Here is a 20,075-nt window from a genome sequence, read left to right as displayed (position 1 = left end):
TCCCTGGGTTGGGAAGATCCCCTGGAGAAGGAAATGGCAGCCCACTCCAGTACTCTTGCCTGGAAAATCCCATGGACAGAGAAGCCTGGTAGGCTACAGTCCATGGGGTCGCAAAGAGTCGGACAGGACTGAGCGACTTCACTTTCACTTTTCTTTCTACCTTTACCATTTCACATATGTTTTCAAGTATATACATGTAGAGTGTAACAGTCCCTTACTCTCCTTTTGATGCCTGCAGGTTTAGTATAAATAACAGAAATTCAATCAAGTAAATATTAAAGATCATATACATTACTTTTTTTTATTTTTTGCTATTTCAATATCAGTTTATTAGACTTTGCCTTTTACATATACATTACTTTTGTATGGTTTCTAAGGTTGAATCTCTTTTATTGAAATATAATTGATTATATTCATTTTGGCTGTACTACATACATGAGGCAACATTTGCTTTATAAAAACAATTACGACGATGTGTATAGCCATCTATCCTCTATGTCATTACAATATTTTTGAACATCTTCCTTACACAGGATAAAACAGTCCCATCACATATATAAATACCTAGGAGTTTGTATGACTTGATCCTCTTCATCTCTTTTACCTGGAACCACACCACACTTCCTTCTGGCAACAACCAGGTATTTGTTTTTCATTACCTGTGAAGCTGTTTTCACTGTGTTTTGTTTGTTATATTCCACATATAAGGAGATCATGCAGTATTTGTCTTTCTACATCTGACTTCTTTCACTTAGTATAATCCTCTAGATCCATCCATGTTGTTGCAAATGGCTAGACTTATTTATGGCTCAGTAATATTCCTGTGTGTGTGTGTGCCTTGCACACAACACATCTCTAATTTTTCATCTATTAATGGACACTTAGGTTGCTTCCATATCTTGGCTATTGGAAATAATGCTACAGTGAATAGTAAGAGTGCCTATATCTTCTCAAATTAGTGTTTTTCTGTTCTGCCAGTAAATGGCCAGAAGTGTGAAACCTGGCTCACGTAACAGGTTTTTTGTTTTTTAATTTCTGAGAATCTTTCATATTGTTTTGCATAAATGATGCACCAATTTACAATACCAGCAACAAGGCCCAGGAGTACCCTTTTCTCTACAGCACTGCCAATGTTTGTTATTCATTGTCTTTCTGATAATAACTATAATGTGGTATCTCACTGACCTTGTGATTTGCATTTCCCTGATGATTAATGATGCTGAGCATCTTTTCATGTGTCTGCTGGGCATCTGTATGTGTTCTTCCACCCTGATAGAGTCCCATTAGCTGAGTAAGGCTGGAATATACATTTTGTCTGAATTGTTGTAACTTTGAGCTTTGAATAAAACCGTTGCCACATGTGCGAGGCATATGTTTCTTTTCAGTGTGTATTTTCAGATGCCTCGTGAGACTTGCAAACTGGGTATAAGTTTTGCCACACTCATTACATTTGTAAGGTTTTTCTCCAGTGTGGATGGTTTTATGTTGCGTAAGATATGAATGTCTTGTAAGGGCTTTTCCACACTCATCACATTTGTAAAGTTTCTCTCCAGTATGAGTTCTCTCGTGACCCCAAAGCTGTGACCGTTCAATAAAAGCCTTATCACATTTATTACATTTAAAAGGTTTTTCTCCTGTATGAATTCTCTGGTGTGCCATAAGGTTTGAACGCTGGGTAAAATGCTTGCCACACTCATTACATGTGTGTGGTTTCTCTCCAGCATGCATCTTCTGATGTCTGCTAAGGTGTGAAAATTGGGTAAAAGCTTTGTCACATTCATTGCATTTGTAAGGTTTCTCTCCAGTGTGCATCCTCTGATGATTCGCAAGATGTGAATTTCGACTAAAGACCTTGCCACAGACATCACATTTACATGCTTTCTCTTCTGCATGCACTCTCTGATGTGCTGTAAGGGGGGACTGGTGGCTAAAGGCTTTGCCACAGTCACTACATCTGTAAGGTTTCTGTCCAGAGTGAATTCTCTTGTGATTTGTGAGGTTTGATTTTTTGCTAAAGGCCTTCCCACAGTCATTACAGTTGTAAGATTTTTCTTGAATGTGTGTTCTCCTGTGTTGGGCAGATAACACAGTGGTTTCCACACTAGGAGGAATTTGATGAAGTTGGGAAACTGAGGACCCGTTGCCGACTGACTTCTCAACTTGAGTGCCTCCACACGTTTTCTCCTCAGTTGTAAATCTCTGCAGTTCAGCCACCTGTGTCTGCAGTCTTGCTCCAGTTCTACTGTCCAAACACTTTATATTGTTTCCAGTGATGATTATGTTATCAAATTTCATTGTTAACAAATTTCTTATGAATGGCTTGTCATGCATGAAATATTCATATGTATTACTTCTTACAGAAACATTCTGAGGAAAATTAATTAAGGATTTATTATCCTGATCTTCCCTCTGACTGAGATTTTTGTTGTGGGTCAAAAGCACTTCTTTGTCATTTCTTGCATCACATCCCCACTCACTCTCACTCTCCTGCATATTTTGACAGACTTCCTTGAGGTCAAAATCCTTGATGCCATAAGTTTCATTTTTCTCTAATGTCATCAGGTGGCATAATTCTCCTTTATTGATGTCCTCTTTGGGGGATGATAATTCCTTGATTGCAAATGTGGCAGAATAGCTTCCTATTACATAGAGTTGGAAAATATTTCATGTTGAATTAGACACTTACACAAAAAATAATACAATGATCATAGAAGTTCTTCAATCATGGTCTTCAAACACTATGATAGTTTTTTTTAGTTTTCTTTTTATACTTTTTCCAGCATTAATGTTTTCTCTTATCTCAGATAATAAAATTTCAAGTACATACAATGTACAATGCACACTTTTTTGCCATATAACTTGGATAATTAAATGATACTCCATAAGTAGAAAGTCTGTCTATGTACTGGCTTACAGAACTGGAGGCATGAAATTGTAATTGAGATTTGAGACTGTCTTCCCTAATCCCTAATCTTTATAATACTGTTTAATCACATGTGAACATGATGCAAGAAAAAATATTTTTACAAATCTATACATCACAATAATTGATACATGTTCATAAATCATGATAAATCTAGCAAGTAAGTTAATAAATAACCACAATTATACAAAATAATAGTCTCTGGAATTCTAAAAGACTCTTGAGTAAGTACAAAAGAAATTTTTTTTCATTCCAGAAGGAGCACACGATAGGAAAAGTAAAAAGTATCTTGAGAAGCACTGACTTTTGAAATATCAGGCTCAGATCAACACACATATGTATAAAGTTTAAGAATTAAGGAAAACTGTCTGAAATCTCAACTATGGGATTTCATGGAGTATCAATTATATGGCAAAAATATACATATATAGTGTACAGTAAATGTTTTGGAAATTTGTTACCTAAGGTCAGAGAGAACATTCATATGGGAAAAAATTACAAACAGAGACGTTTTCCTCACCCAAGGAGAGCAGGTTCCTGTAGGTCTCCAGCATCACGTCCTTGTACAAGGCCCTCTGAGTAGGATCCAGGCATTCCCACTCTTCCTGAGTGAATTCTACGGCCACATCCTTGAATGTAAACAGTCCCTGAAAGGAAACATTTCACCAAGTGAACAGGGAGAGAGTTCTGAAAATCAGTCTTACAGAATCAGATGTGTAAGGACTGGCTTGGCTGGGATGAATGTTCTGAGTGATCCATGTAAGATAATTCTGAGCAAGTTACAATCCTCCAATTTTTTTTAAACTGAGGTGAAATTCATATTAACAAAGTTAGCCACTTTTAAAGTACCATTCAGTGACATTTAGTACATTTACAATGTTGAACATCACCTCTTTCTCATTCAAAAATATTTCAATCATCTCCAAAGGAAATCTTTTACCCATTCAGCAGTTGTTTCTTTCTTCCCCATTTGCTATCAGTCCCTGGACACCACTAATGCTTTATCTCAATAGATGTACCTCTTTGGGATATTTGCATATAAGTAGAATAGTATATGTAACCTTTTGTCTGATTTCTCTCGTGAATATACACATACATTTTAGGATTATTTGTTCTACTTTTGTGAAACATGTCATGGGTAATTTGATATGGATCACATTAAATGTGTAGATGTATTTGAGTAGTTTGGCCATTTAAACCACATTCATTCTTCCAATCCAGGAGAAAATGTAGATTTGTTCATTTTTTAACAAAAAGAGTGTTTAAGTCTGTATGACTATCAGCCTAAAGAAAGTAGATATAGAAAGAGGTTAACATACTTGAAAAACAGGGTAACCATAAACCAAAAACTATTTCACAAAAACCAAAAGGAACAGAACACAAGCATAATATAAAAGGAAACCATCAAACTGCAAAAGGAGAAACAGAGAAAAAAAAAAAGAAGAAATACAGAATCAACTGGAAAACAAGGTTTAAATTGGCAGTATATACCTATCTATTAATAATTACCTTTAATGTCTTGAATGTTCCAATAAAAGACACAGAGTGACAGACTGGATTGAAAAACTTGAGCGTACCATATGCTGCCTACAAGAGATCCACTTTAGATGTGAAAAGGAATGCAGTATTGATACATACTATAACATGGCTGAACCAAAAAAATTACTTTTCTTAGGTCTGCCTCCCAAAACGATAGAAATAAAAGTGAAAATAAACAGATGGGACCAATCAAACTTATGAGGTTTTGTATAACAAAAGGAACCATCAATAAAACAAAAAAGACAACCTACAGACCAGGAGAAAATACCTGCAAATGATGCAACCAACAAGTGCTTAATTTCCAAAATATACAGATATCTCACACAATTCAAAAACAAACAAAACACAAGCCAATCGAAAAATAGGCAGAAGATCTAAACAGACATTTTGTGAAAGAAGACATACAGATGGGCAAAAGGCACCTGAAAAGACGCTCAGCATCATTAATTATCAGAGAAATACAAACCAAAACTAAAATGAGGTACCTCACTTCACATTGATCACAATGATCATTGTTAAAATGTCTACAAATGACAAATGCTGGAGAGAGTGTGGAGAAAAGGCAACCCTCCTACACTGTTGGTAGGAATGTAAGCTGACAAAGCCACTATGGAAAACAGTATGGAGGTTCTTCAAAAAATTAAAAATAGAGTTGCCATACGATCCAGCAATCCCACCCCCTGGAGATATATGTGGACAAAACTATAATTCAAAAAGATACATGCACCCCTATGTTCAAAGCAGCACTATTCACAACAGCCAAGACATGGAAACAAATGTCCACTGACAGACGAATGGCTAAACAAGACATCATGCATACATACAATGGAATACTATGCAGCCATAAAAAGAATGAAGCCATGTCATTTACAAGAACATGGATGCAACTAGAGATCATCATACTAAGTAACTCAGAGAAAGACAAATACCATATAATATCACTTATATGTGGATTCTAAAATGTAACACAAATGAACCTATCTATCAAACTGATACAAATTCACCAACAAAGAACAGACTTGTGGTTGCCAAGGGGGAGGTGGGATGGGGAGAATGGATTGAAAGTTTGGAATTAGCAGATGCAAACCATTCTATATAGAATGGATAAATAACAAGGTCATACTGTACAGCACGAGAACTATCATCAATATCTTGTAATAAACCATAATGGAAAAGAATATAAAAAATGTGTGTGTGTGTGTATATATATATATAATATATATAAATGAATCACTATAATGTACACCACCAGACACTGACAAATCATTGTGAATCAACTACACTTCAATTTTTTTTTTTTAAAGAGACTACTCTTCTAAGAAAAAAAAAAGATACTCTTTTTCTGTGAATGTTTCTGGCATTCTTTCAAAAAGAGGAATAGACTGGGACTTCCCTGGGAGTCCAGTGGAATCCACCTTCCAATGCAGGGGACCCAGGTTTGATCCCCAGTAAGGGAAGTAAACTCCCACATGTTGTGGGGCAACTAAGATCACTCACTCTGGAGCCTGAGCACCAAAACTAGAGAGAAGCCCATGTGCTACCTCTAAGACCCGACACAGCCAAATAATTAATTAATTAAAAAATAAAAAAGAAATAGACAATAGATGGATGGGTTTAGTTGTGGACTCAGTCTATCACTTTGATCTATATTACCCTTCTCATGCTGAAAACACAGGTTTGTTTACCCCTGGTTTGCACTATGGTTTGATGCTGCCCTCCAACTCTGTTCTTTTTCACATTTATTTTGGGTATCTGGGGTCCACACCTATTCAAAATGAATTTTAGGACCAGGGTCACATTTGTACAAGATTGACTGCTGGGATTCTGACAGGAATTGTTCTGAATCCTTGTATCACTCTGGCGAGTACTGCCATCTTAACTACTCTAAGTCTTCCAATCAGCAATCACAGAATATCTTGATATTTATTTTTCTTTCAACTCTTTCATCAATACTTGTAGTTTTCATTGTACAAATCTTCCAATTCCATAAATTAATTCTTATTCCTTCTGATGGTCTTGTGAATGCAATTGTTTTACTTACTGTGTACAGAAATATTTTAGACCCAGAAACACACTGATTCACTTCTTTAACTTTTAAAATTTCAAAAAGCATGTTTCCCCATCAGTCTTTCATTCTACACCTCCTCGGGTATTACCCACATTAGTATTGCATTGGCCAAAAAGTTCATTTGAGTTTTTCTAATCTGAACGAAATTTTTGGCCAACCGATACACTACTTACATATATAGCCTCTTTGGTTTACATGGAGCTGAAGGGCACGCAGAAGGGTTCTCTGCCCCACCTCACTGACACCAGAGCCTACTCCCACCTCCAGTCCACGTGAGAACAAAACCTTTCACAGAAGGATCACCTAAAGGACACTCTTCCCAAGTTCTGGGTCACTGGGTCACAGTGAGGAAGAATCTACAGGGAGATGAGAGGAGACTCAGGGAAGGCCCTGTGTGTGATTAAATATTTTAGGCAGGAAACTTCATGGACAGAGAAGTTTAACAAGTCCAAATCATGTCATTTTAGGAAAGAGTTAACAGATCAACAAAGAGTATGATTTTTACCTGGGAAAGCTCCATTCCTTCTTCTTTCCTCCTCTGTTTGTTAGATTCTTCAGGTAAGATTATTCTGTATGAGAAAAATATGTTGTTTAATTCTTACAATCAACATACCCCCCTGCTCTGCCACAAACATACCAGGAGGAGAACCTTAATGTGGGGAAAGATGGTCCTTTGCTGCCAACTGTAACAGGAGGGATCCAGGGATAATAAATTTCTACAGGAAGACCAATTAGTAAGCTTTTCACCCACTTCAGGAAGCCCTTTCCTGCCACCGACACCCACACTCTGCTGCAATTGCATCACCCTTCATCCATTTGGCACTCAGCCCAAGAAATCTTCATCCTCCAAGTTCTCTCTTCCAGGTGGCCAGCATCCAATGACTGGTTGATGCAGGATATGGAAGTTACCCTTTATGTTAATAGGAAGCAACTCTGGAGGGTCAGTTCAGTTCTAGAGCTCCCTGTGAGCTATAATGAACAACTGAGATTTTTGTCCTGAGGGTGATGGGAAACCATAAAAGAATTTAATACCAAGGATGACGCAAGCAAATTTATGATTTACCCCTGATTCAGAGATAGAGAAAGACAGGCTGAGAAAAAGATATGCCTCTATCTCTGGGCCTATGCCTCTGTTTCTTTCTTAAGTGTTTTTTGTAACTGCTGCAGAAATGGAACACATTTGAAGTTTTAACTATACTGACAAAGTGGTCTACTCTGGGTTACAGGTGAGTACACTGAGGCTCAGAGCAGGAGTAGTTTTACAAAGTTACCCTGAAAAAGTCTAAGTTCAGTAAGCAGAACTGGGTTGAAGTGGCAGTCTGGACAGACTTAAGTAGAAAGGGTTCGTCCTAATTCCAGACTAACTTTCATGTTCCTGAGCAAGAGAAACTTCTTTTTCATGGGTTTAATTAATTTCAAACATTTAATTCTTCTTTTCCAAAAAACATTATAATAAAAAATGTAAAATGACAAATAGTTATTACTCCAGAAACACAAGAAAGAAGGTCACCCACAGAGATATGCTCTGAATAATTTCTTCATCATGAACTGGGCTCTACTGGAACAAAGTTTCACATCAATCTGAGAAAGGTTGGAACCTGGGACCCCCCCCCCCCGCCCAAAGCACTGCTCTGTACCTGAACAAATGCATCCTGAGCACAGAATACAAAAAAGCCATAAAGAACTAAAAATAACTGCATACATGCACAGCTGGGGCAAATTATGAACAGTAAGATACCCCCCCCCCAAAAAAAGTGATGAATAGGTTCAAGGGATTAGATCTGATAAACAGAGTGCCTGAAGAACTATGGATGGAGGTTCATGACACTGTGCAGGAAGCAGTGATCAAGATCATCCCCAAGAAAAAGAAATGCAAAAACGAAAAATGGTTGTCTGAGGAGGTCTTACAAATAGCTGAGAAAAGAAGAGAAGCAAAAGGCAAAGGAGGAAAGGAAAGACATACCCATTTGAATGCAGAGTTTCAAATAGAAAAGAGAGATAAGAAAGCTTTCCTCAGTGATCGATGCAAAGAAATAGAGGAAAACAATAGAATGGGAAAGACTAGAGATCTCTTCAAGAAAATTAGAGATACCAATGGAACTTTTCATGCAAAGATTTGGGCACAATAAAGGACAGAAATGGTATGGACCTAACAGAAGCAGAAGATATTAAGAAGAGGTGGCAAGAATACACATAAGAACTGTACAAAAAAATATCTTCATGACCCAGATAACCACCATGGTGTGATCACTCACCTGGAGCCAGACATCCTGGAATGCGAAGTGAAGTGGGCCTTAGAAAGCATCACTGCGAACAAAGCTAGTGGGGGTGAAGGAATCCCAGGTGAGCTATTTCAAATCCTAAAAGATGATGCTGTGAAAGTGCTTCACTCAATAGGCCAGCAAATTTGGAAAACTCCGCAGTGGCCACAGGTCTGCAAAAAATCAGTTTTCATCCCAATCCCAAAGAAAGGCAGTGCCAAAGAATGTTCAAACTACTCCAAAACTGCATTCATCTCACACGCTAGCAAAATTATGCTCAAAATTCTTCAAGCTGGGCTTCACAGTAAATGAACTGAGAACTTCCAGATGTTCAAGCTGCATTGTGAAAAGGCAGAGAAATGAGAGATTAAATTGCCAACAACCGCTGGATCATAGAAAAAGCAAGAGAATTTCAGAAAAACATCTGCTTTATTGACTACACCAAAGCCTTTCACTGTGTGGATCACAACAAACTGTGCAAAATCCTTAAAGAGATGGGAATACCAGACCACCTGACCTGCCTCCTGAGAAATCTGTATGCAGGTCAAGGAGCAACAGTTATAACTAGACATGGAAAAACAGACTGGTTCCAAATCAGGAAAGGATTACGCCAAGGCTGTATATCGTCACCCTGCTTATTTAACTTAAATACAGAGTACATCGTGCAAAATGCCGGCCTGAATGAAACACAAGCTGGAATCAAGACTGCCAGGAGAAACATCAATAACCTCAGATACACAGATGATAACCACCTTTATGGCAGAAAGCGAAGAAGAACTAAAGTGCCTCTTGATAAAAGTTAAAGAAGAGAGTGAAAAAGTTGGCTTAAACTCAACGTTAAAAAAACTAAAATCATGGCATCTGGTCCCATCACTTCATGGCAAATAGATGGGGAAACAGTGGAAACAGTGAAGGGGGCTGCAAAATCACTGCAGATGGTTGACTGCAGTCATGAAATTAAAAGAGACTTGGTCCTTAGAAGAAAAGCTCTGACCAACCTAGATAGAACTTTAAAAAGCAGAGACACTACTCTGCCAACAAGGTCTGTCTAATCAAAGCTATGGTTTTTCCAGTGTCATGTATAGATGTGAGAGTTGGACTATGAAGAAAGCTGAGCGCCGAAGAATTGATGCTTTTGAACTGTGGTGCTGGAGAAGACTCTTGGACTGCAGAGTCCCTTGAACTGCAGGGAGATCCAATGAGTCAATCCTAAAGGAAATCAACCATGAACATTCACTGGAAGGACTGATGCTAAAGCTGAAACTCCAATACTTTGGCCACCTGATGCAAAGAACTGAGTCATCTGAAAAGACCCTGATGCTGGGAAAGATTACGGGCAGGAGGAGAAGGGGACGGCAGAGAATGAGATGGTTGGATGGCATCACTTGATGGACATGGGTTGGGCAAGATCCCAGAGTTGGTGATGGACTGGGAAGCCTGGCGTGCTGCAGTCCTTGGGCTGCAAAGAGTCAACTGAGCGTCTGAACTGAAGACACAAACAGGCCAAAACCCAACTGCCACTTCTGAGGTGCTGAGAACAAAGGCAGGGTACTGAAGAGGATCTGTGCACACAGCATCACCAGCGGGTGGGCAGACCATCTAAGCCACACCTCCAGTCAGACCTATTTATCTGCCCCCACTCCCACCCCATTTAAGGAACCAGTCCCACCTCCCATCAGGGAACAAGCAACGGCAAATGTTTCTTCTTCTTGTTCACTTGTCTTGCAGCACAAATCCCAGTAAAGCTTTGCCTGAATTCCTCGCCTGTCCTGTTCCTATTGAGTAGAGCCCAAGAACTCAGATCTGTAACAAATCCAGCCCATCCTTTAACATCTGCATAGAGGGAACTTGAGGGGACAATCTATCTATTTGGATACTTCAGTTCAGAACTCACTAACTGAGCTGATCAGTTAAGGCAAGAAAGAAGCTACTGAATATTAAACTGGTTAAACCAGGTTTTGAATGTTAAAAGGTGATCAACATCCCTTCCACATGCACAGTAAACCAGATATCAAGTAGTGAGTGAAGTCGCTCAGTCGTGTCCGACTCTTTGTGACCCCATGGACTGTAGCCCACCAGGCTTCTCCGTCCATGGGATTCTCCAGGCAAGAATACTGGAGTGGGTTGCCAGTTCCTTCTCCAGGGGATCTTCCCAACCCAGAGATCGAACCCAGGTCTCCCACATTGCAGGCAGACGCTTTAACCTCTGAGCCACCAGGCAAGCCCGACATCAAGTAGAGCTGATGTCTATCCAGAATAGTTTCAATACAGAATACAGTAGAAAGCATATAAACCTGGTAACCTGAACAATAAAATTTACAGTAAAAATAATTTGGATATTTAAAACATATCCAATGGTTCCTGAGATGAAAGCTAAAACAAGTGTGAGGAAACATCAAATTTAGAAAAGACTGACATGAGCCATAGAATAAAGGGGGTGATCGCAACAGTACTGGTAATAATGGCCATTTTCAAAAGAACTCTGTGGTAACACAGATTCTTCCCCCATTTCTTAGAAGGGGAGAGAACGACCTGGAACTAAGTCTCTGCCCTCTGGAAGGCCTGGGATTGCAAATGGAGTCATCATCTGAAGCAAAAATTAGAAAATGCAGATGCCTCAAACACCTGCTTTTGCAACTATCACTCTCCTCTGCATAATTTAAACATGTCAACAAACTTTAAACAAATATAGCTGATAGAGACACTACTTAGTACTTCATAACTTAGTATTCCACATGTAATCAACGCAATTCAGCTGGGTTTGGGTTTTCCGCTTTCGCCACCAGCGTGCTTTGTTCTCTATGCGTCTCCCCGGGTCCTTCTGCTTCTCTCCTTGTGTCCTTTTCTGTGTTTCCTCCTCTGATTATAGGCATCATTTTGTTTCCCTCCCTCTCTATTCGTCCTCCCACAGACCGTTAGGCCTTACTCTGTTGCAATCTCTGTTCAATCCCTGTAATTTTTTCTCCCCAAACGTTCTGATGCCTCGCTAACTGCATATATTTCTGCTTCAACATTCCCTCTCTGCTCTCCTAGGAGGGAGGTCAAGGGCGATCCACCTCCCGAGTGAGGACTTGCTATAACGGAATAGGGCGGAGGAGAGCGCGGGGGAGAGGGGAAGGAGCCGGGAGTCCGCCAAAAGGTTGAGAGAGGTAATCAAAGCAGGAAAATAGCGCTGCAGGCGTTTAGCGTCTATATCGACCGACCTCAGAAAGCTTGGGCCCGTACCTGAGTCGGAGCGATTTTAACCGGAACCGGGCCCGGACTCCCGGGACCGAACCGAGCCTTCTGGCGACGCCGCAATCGGCGGTAGGGGCGGTCTCAAAGCAAGAGCGACAACCGGGTTCAGACGTTTACGTTACCGAGACACCCGAAACCCAGCTGTGGAGGATGGGGCCTGAATTCCGCAGGACGCAGTAACGAACTAAACAACCAAGTCACTCACCCGAGCGCGTCAGTCTTTCCGCGGGATCCCCTTCCGCAGCCTGAGAGAATTGCGCATGCGCACCGTTGAGTAGGGGGACAAGACCGCCGAGGGGCGCCCGTCTCTGACGTCCGGGTGGAGGGAGGCTGTGTCCCTGGATGGGCGGAGCCTCAGACGCCTAGTCTCATCCTGGGAGATACTTGTCTCTTCCTCCTCTCCGAATGAGCTTTGCGTTTCTACTTTGGATCCTTTGAACATGTCCGGTGTCCTTTGGAGCCAGGCTCGGTGCGGAATTAGAGAGCCGGGCCACTTCTATTGGAAGTGGCCGATTGACAACGGTTTATGTGAAAACAGCGAGCGGATGGACACAGACCCTCTGAGCACTCACGCGGCCGAACGCTGGGACGTGGGGGCGGGGCTTGGTACTGTGGGCGGAGCTTGGATTCTGGCCCTTTTGAAACCCCAGGCCGTTACAGCTGCTTTACTTAAGCGACAGCAGGAGTTTTAGAGCGGGTTATGGAAACTGGTAGTAACTGGAAATGCAAAATTGTCCCTGTGTGGAATGTGCAGTTTTATACTCACTTCCCTTCGGAGCGTTACTTTTTCTTTTGTTCCCCATTCACTTGGAGCCATCAAAAGTAAGAATTGGAGGGGAGGAGGGGGGACAGTTCCTGGTGATCTATAGGTTAGGATTTCAGGTTTTCAATGCCTTCCGGGAACAGATCCCACAAGCCAGCAGCACAACAAAAAAAAGAGGAAAATTTTCCACCCCAAGCATGTCTTTGGCTGAGGGACTCCTTTGGAGACTGTGAGCAAGTAATTGGCTACAGTCAGGTGCTTGAGAACCAAGCCTTAGTAAATAATTCAACCATATTTTAATTGTCTTTTAAAGAATACACAAACTACTGCACAATTGCACTCATCTCACACACTACCAAAGTAATGTTCAAAATTCTCCAAGCCAGGTTTAAACACTATGTGAACCATGAACTTCCAGATGTTCAAGCTGGATTTAGAAAAGGCAGAGGAACCAGAGATCAAATTGCCAACATCCATTGGATCATTGAAAAAGCAAAAGAATTCCAGAGAAACATGTACGTCTGCTTTATTGACTATGCCAAAACCTGTGACTGTGTGGATCACAACATACTGCAAAATTCTGCAAGAGATGGGAATACCGGACCACCTGACCTGCCTCCTGAGAAATCTGTATGCAGGTCAAGAAGCAACAGTTAGAACTGGACATGGAACAACAGACTGGTTTGAAATTGGGAAAGGAGTACGTCTAGGCTGTATATCGTCACCCTGCTTATTTAACTTAAATGCAGAGTATATCATGCGAAATGCCAGGCTGGATGAAACAGAAGCTGAAATCAAGATTGCTGGGAGAAATATCAATAACCTCAGATATGCAGATAACCACCCTTTTCTGCCACCCTTATGGCAGAAAGCAAAGAACTAAAGACCTCTCGATGAAAGTGAAAGAGAGTGAAAAGGTTGGCTTAAAACTCAACATTCAGAAAACTAAGATCATGGCATCTGGTCCCATCACTTCATGGCAAACAGATGGGGAAATAGTGGAAACAGTGAGAGACTATTTTGGGGGGCTCCAAACTCACTGCAGATGGTGATTGCAGCCATGAAATTAAAAGACATTTGTTCCTTGGAAGAAAAGCTATGACCAAACTCAGTTCAGTTCAGTTCAATTCAGTCGCTCAGTCATGTCCAACTCTTTGCAACCGCATGAACCACAGCATGCCAGGCCTCCCTGTCCGTCACCAACTCAGGAGCTTACTCAAATTCATGTGCATCGAGTAGGTGATGCCATCCAACCATCTCATCCTCTGTCGTCCCTGTCTCCTCCTGCCCTCAATCTTTCCCAACATCAGGGTCTTTTCAAATGAGTCAGCTCTTCGCATCAGGTGGCCAAAGTATTGGAGTTTCAGCTTCAGCATCAGTCCTTCCAGTGAACACCCAGGACTGAACTCCTTTAGGATGGACTGGTTGGATCTCCTTGCAGTCCAAGGGACTCTCAAGAGTCTTCTCCAACACCACAGTTCAAAAGCATCAATTCTTTGGCACTCAGCTTTTTTCATAGTCTAATTCTCACATCCATACATGACTACTGGAAAAACCATAGCCTTGACCAGACGGACCTTTGTTGACAAAGTAATGTCTCTGCTTTTTAATATGCTATCTAGGTTGGTCATAACTGTCCTCCCAAGGAGTGAGTGTCTTTTAATTTCATGGCTGCAATCACCATCTGCAGTGATCTTGGAGCTCCCCAAAATAAAGTCAGCCACTGTTTCCACTGTTTCCCCATCTATTTCCCATGAAGTGATGGGACCAGATGCCATGATCTTAGTTTTTTGAATATTGAGTTTTAAGCCAACTTTTTCACTCTACTCTTTAACTTTTATCAAGAGGCTCTTTAGCTCTTCGCTTTCTGCCATATGACCAACCTAGACAGCATATTAAAAAGCAGAGACACTACTTTGCCAATAAAGGTCCATCTAGTCAAGGCTATGGTTTTTCCAGTAGTCATGTATGGATATGAGAATTGGATTATAAAGAAAGCTGAGCACCGAAGAACTGATGCTTTTAAACTGTGGTGTTGGAGAAGACTCTTGAGAGTTCCTTGGACTGCAAGGAGATCCACCAGTCAATCCTAAAGAAAATCAGTCCTGAACATTCATTGGAAGGACTGATGCTGAAGCTGAAACTCCAATACTTTGGCCACGTGATTCAAGGAACTGACTCATTGGAAAAGATCCTGATGCTGGGAAAGATTGAAGGCAGGGTGAGATGGTTGGATGGCATCACTGACTCTATGGACACAAGTTTGAGTAAGCTCCTGGAGTTGGTGATGGACAGGGAGGCTTGGTGTGCTGCAGTCCATGGGATACCAAAGAGTCAGACAGGACTGAGTGAACTTAATTATCTTTTACCCTTTGACCTCTAACTGGCTGTGTGTGTGCGCATGCTCAGTCATGTCTGATTCTTTGTGACCTCATTGACTATAGCCTGCCACACTCCTCTATCCATGGGATTTCCCAGGCAAGTGTACTGGTATGCACTGCCATTTCCTTCTCCAGGGGATCTTCCCAACCCAGGGATCCAACACCCGTCTCCTGAATTGTCAGGCGGATTCTTTACCACTGAGCTACCTGGGAAGCCCTTATCTGGCTATTGAAGTGAAAGTGTTAGTTGCTCAATCTCATCTACTCTTTGAGACCCCGTGGACGGTAGTAACCCTCCAGGCTCCTTTGTCCATGTAATTCTTCAGACCAAGAATACTGGAGTGGCTTGCCATTCCCTTCTCCAGAGGATCTTCCCGACCCAGGGATTGCACTGCAGGTAGATTCTTTACCATCTGAGCCAGGTGTGGCAAATAAGACTATTTCTTGTCATACCAACCATATGAAGGGAAATCTTTGGTGAGAGAGTACAAAACATGTATATGCAAAATGCTTCAACACCCTAATGTGAAGCCTGGGTTGAGCCCCACTCAGAGGAGGCAAGCCCAGCACACCTCCCACTTTTCTTTTCTAGCTTCACTGTCATATAGCTGATAATTAGCAATGGTGTATATATGAGGCATACAATGTGATTATCTGACAGATGTATACAGTTTGTACTAATTATCACAATAAAGTAATTTACACTTCCATCAATTCACAATTACCAGTGTGTGTCTGTGTTGTGAGAACATTTAAGTTTTACTTTCTCAGCAAATCCCAAATCTACAGTAACAGTATTAACTACAGTCAGCATACTGTACCTTAGATGTACATGCTGTACTTATTTAACAACTGAACTCTTTGTAACCTTTGGCCAATCGCTCTCCAACTGCCTCACCACCCAAGTTCTCAAAAAACCTTTATAATTCTGAGGCTCTATGAGTTTGACATTTCAACCTTCCACATATGTGCGTCTTTTTCAACCACAGTTATGTCAGAAATAGTAACAGTGTTATAGCCACTCAGGAAGCAAACTCACTCAGAAGGACAGCAGGGATAGTGGAGTGCAGTTTATTACACCGGTGGGTCCGAGGCAGAGTTTCCTCCTTAGCCAAGGACCCCGACCGACTTTTGGGACAACCTTTTATACCCAAAGTGTCCGTGCCCAAGCCCACATGCCCAAATTCTCTAAAGTCCACTCTGGACAATATTAGTAAGAGATGCAATCAGGTTACAGCCATAAATTTACATTCTAAAGCTATCTGGACATAGAATTTAGTCTACATCAGTTAACATTATTAAGATTACATAGTGGATATTGCATTCCTTCTGCCTCTGAGAGGTCTAGGTACGGGGTCTGCCTGGTCTGGTTTTTATCCGCCTGGGAGGCCTGCTCGACTGTTGGTATTTTATCTCTATGGCCTCCCATGTATGCAGTCCAAAGTTCACCGAGAGTGTAAGATGGAGTTCCTTTTCTTTTAAAAATGGAGTCAGTCCAGTCAGGGCAACCTGTTCCTTTCTTTCTTCAACAGCAATGCCAGAATGTTATAATAATAATTTATGGCTGACATAAATCTCTATATACATTCATTTGTCAGCAGACATTCTGGTTGTTTCTACATCTGGGTTGTTGAAAACAATGCAATAATGCTCACTGGAGTGCAAGTATTTCTCTCACTACAATGACTGTTTCCTTTGGGTATCTAGTCTCGGATGGGTTTCATAGATTGTGGGCCTGTTCTTTATTTAATTTATAGAGTAGACTCCATATCATTTTGCTAAGAGCTGAATCAATTACATTCCCACCAATAGAGCCTGGTGGCGATTCTAAGGAAGTCGAAATTGAATGCACCAAGATTTATTCCAAGCTACAATAAGAATTAAATGCAAAAAAAGAGAGAGCGCAAAGTGAATCCATTAGGGAAAAAAAACACTTTTAATGTTCCTTCAAAGAGGCACCATGCTGTGACAGTCAGTCATTTCTTGCCCTACTTCTCTTCCCTGTCCTGTGTCTCAAGAAAGAAAAGGAAAGGGAGTGACCCACAGCTGGGGAGAGGACGCGGCCTCTCCAGGGGGCCGAGAGGGCGAGGCTGCGGTGGCGAGAAACCACCTCGCGGAAGAGGACTTTACACGGGGGTGGGAGGTAGGGGACGGAGAGAGTAAAGGGAAAGAGCGAAGGGGATTTTAAAAGTGAAGGAAAAGAGGCAAAGGCGGTGTCTACGTGGACCAAAGGCAGAAAAGCCAAGGGCTCCGGAACCCACCTCACAGCATTTTTAAACCCAAAGGACAACAGGACACCTTTGGCAGAAACCTCTGGATATACTCGGGGTGTTTTAGGTCCGTCGATATTCTCAAGAAGCCGAAGGTAGGGTAAGGTGGACAAAGAAGTTCAAATTTACAGTAGAAAGGAGAAACAGGACACCGGTCAACTCTAACTCCACGCCGAATTCGCCACTTTAGCTTCTTGAAGAAACTACGCAGGCGCGAAGTTAGACCGCGCTTCCGGGGGCGGGGCCAGGGCGGAGCGCTATCGGGGATGGGCGGGGCGAATGAGCGCTCCTCTGCGCAGAGTTCGCAGGGATGAGGTGTATGGGTTGGGGAGGAGATAAGTGACTTCCGGGCGCTTTGAAACTGCTGATTTTATGTTACTATCTATAACGGTTTTGTGGTAAAAGCTGAGAGATGTGTGGGGCCCTGACGGCGGAAACGATCTTTCCTCCTGACAAGTTGAAAACGGTTTCAATAAAAAGCTGTTGTTGTTTTTTTTTTTAACAGCAGTTTGGCCCCGTGCCCCTCCTGTGTGTGCGCTACGGCATTTCAGTCGTTGTGGGACTCTTTGCGACCCCATGGACTGTAGCCCTCCAGGCTCCTCTGTCCGTGGGATTCTCCAGACAAGAATACCGGAGTGAGTTGCCATGCCCTTCTCCCGGGTTCCTCCTGAGGCTCAAGCAATTAAGAGGTTGAAACGTGGGTTTCCAAGCATTTGCTGCGTGGCAGTGGTTGGATCGGGAACATTACTTGCAGCTAGAATCAATTTAAGCAGTTTGAGGAAACAAGATTTGGGCTTCTCTAGTACAAACTAGAATGAGAAATACAAAATTCGCCCTAGGCATTTCGTACGGACATCCTGCAGAACAGCTCTTGCGTTTCTATTCCCCGGTTAGCCAGCAGACCAAACTCAACACTCTGCCCAGTTCCAGAGACTCAGGGACAAAACCTGGGGTCTGAGGGACTTCCCTGGTGGTCCAGTGGATAAGTCTGTGTGTTCCCAATGCAGGGGGCCTGGGTTTGATCCCTGGTCAGGGAACTAGATCCCATATGCCGCAACTAAGAGTTCGCATGCCGCCAAAGACCTGATTCAGCCAAATAAATAAATAAATGTTTAAAAAAAAAAAAAAAACTTGGGGTCTGAGACTGGAGAACTACGGCATATTATAGTATCCCTCGTTAACAACACATTTTGTTGTTGTTATAATTGCGTTGTTCTTTCTTTGGGCTAGAGTGTTTTGTCTTTTAAAACCAACTTGCTCCCACCCAGTTTTATTGAGATATACTTTACATCTCTGTATAAGTGTAAGTTGTTCAGCATAATGTGCTAACTTACGTATATTGAAACAATCACCACAACTTTAGTATCCATCATCTCATACATACATTTCTTTTTATGAGAATTGCATTATTTATTAAAATGCCTACTCTGTTCTACTTTTTTAAAATTTTGGCTGCATCCTGCAACGTATGGGATGTTAGCTCCCCAACAAGGGACCCGTATCCCTTGCACGAGAAGGAAGATTTTTAACTTATATTTTAAGTGCAGGATAATTGCTTTACAGAATTTTGTTGTTTTCTGCCAAATATCAACATGAATCAGCCACAGGTGTACATGTCCCTGCCCTTTTGAATCTCCCTCCCATCTCTCCCCTCTAGGTTGATACAGAGCCTGTTTGAGTTCCCTAAGACACAAATTCCCATTGTCTATCTTACAGTTCTTGTACAGAACTGTACAAAAAAGATCTTCAGGACCCAGATAATCACGATGGTGTGATCACTCACCTAGAGCCAGACGTCCCAGAATGTGAAGTCAGGTGGGCTTTAGAAAGCATCACTATGAACAAAGCTAGTGAAGGTGATATTATTCCAGTTGAGCTACTTCATATCCTGAAAGATGATGCTGTGAAAGTGCTGCACTCCATATGCCAGCAAATTTGGAAAACTCAGCAGTGGCCACAGGACTGGAAAAGGTCCGTTTTCATTCCAATCCCAAAGAAAGACAATGCCAAAGAATGCTCAAACTACCACACAATTGCACTCATCTCACACGCTAGTAATGTAATGCTCAAAATTCTCCAAGCCAGGCTTCAGCAATACGTGAACTGTGAACTTCCAGATGTTCAAGCTGATTTTAGAAAAGGCAGAGGAACCAGAGATAAAATTGCCAACATCCACTGGATCACCGAAAAAGCAAGAGTTTCAGAAAGACATTTATTTCTGCTTTATTGACTATGCCAAAGCCTTTGACTGTGTGGATCACAATACTGTGGAAAACTCTGAAGGAGATGGGAATACCAGACCACCTGACCTGCCTCTTGAGAAGTCTCTATGCAGGTCAGGAAGCAACAGTTAGAACTGGACATGGAACAACAGACTGGTTCCAAATAGGAAAAGGAGTCCATCAAGGCTGTATATTGTCACCCCGCTTTTTTAACTTATATGCAGAGTACATCATGAGAAACACTGGGCTGGAAGAAGCACAAGCTGGAATCAAGATTGCTAGGAGAAATATCAATAACCTCAGATATGAAGATGACACTACCCTTATGGCAGAAAGTGAAGAGGAACTAAACAGCCTTTTGATGAAAGTGAAAGAGGAGAGTGAAAAAGTTGGCTTAAAGCTCAACATTCA

At 41.6% G+C, this 20,075-nt stretch overlaps 1 protein-coding gene across 6 annotated transcripts; it reads right to left on the bottom strand.

The window, feature by feature from the left end:
• Positions 1-347: 347 nt before the first annotated feature.
• Positions 348-12,523, bottom strand: LOC122420619 (zinc finger protein 677-like). Of its 6 annotated transcripts, none has more exons than XM_043435941.1 (5): positions 12,234-12,523; positions 7,036-7,099; positions 6,704-6,886; positions 3,444-3,570; positions 348-2,639 (listed from the first exon to the last, which is right to left on the bottom strand). In XM_043435941.1, exons 4-5 carry the CDS (start codon positions 3,475-3,477, stop codon positions 1,138-1,140), a joined length of 1,536 nt encoding a protein of 511 aa, XP_043291876.1. In that variant the 5' UTR covers positions 3,478-3,570; positions 6,704-6,886; positions 7,036-7,099; positions 12,234-12,523; the 3' UTR covers positions 348-1,137. The 6 variants fall into 6 exon arrangements, with proteins under 6 accessions (XP_043291876.1, XP_043291878.1, XP_043291877.1 ...); XM_043435943.1 differs by having other exon boundaries at positions 6,834-6,886; XM_043435942.1 differs by lacking the exon at positions 12,234-12,523 and adding an exon at positions 8,786-8,847.
• Positions 12,524-20,075: the final 7,552 nt, after the last annotated feature.

The sequence above is a fragment of the Cervus canadensis genome, chromosome 18 (genome assembly GCF_019320065.1).
Source record: "Cervus canadensis isolate Bull #8, Minnesota chromosome 18, ASM1932006v1, whole genome shotgun sequence".
NCBI classification, from domain to species: Eukaryota; Metazoa; Chordata; class Mammalia; order Artiodactyla; family Cervidae; genus Cervus; species Cervus canadensis.
This window is presented reverse-complemented; position numbering and strand designations above follow the sequence as displayed.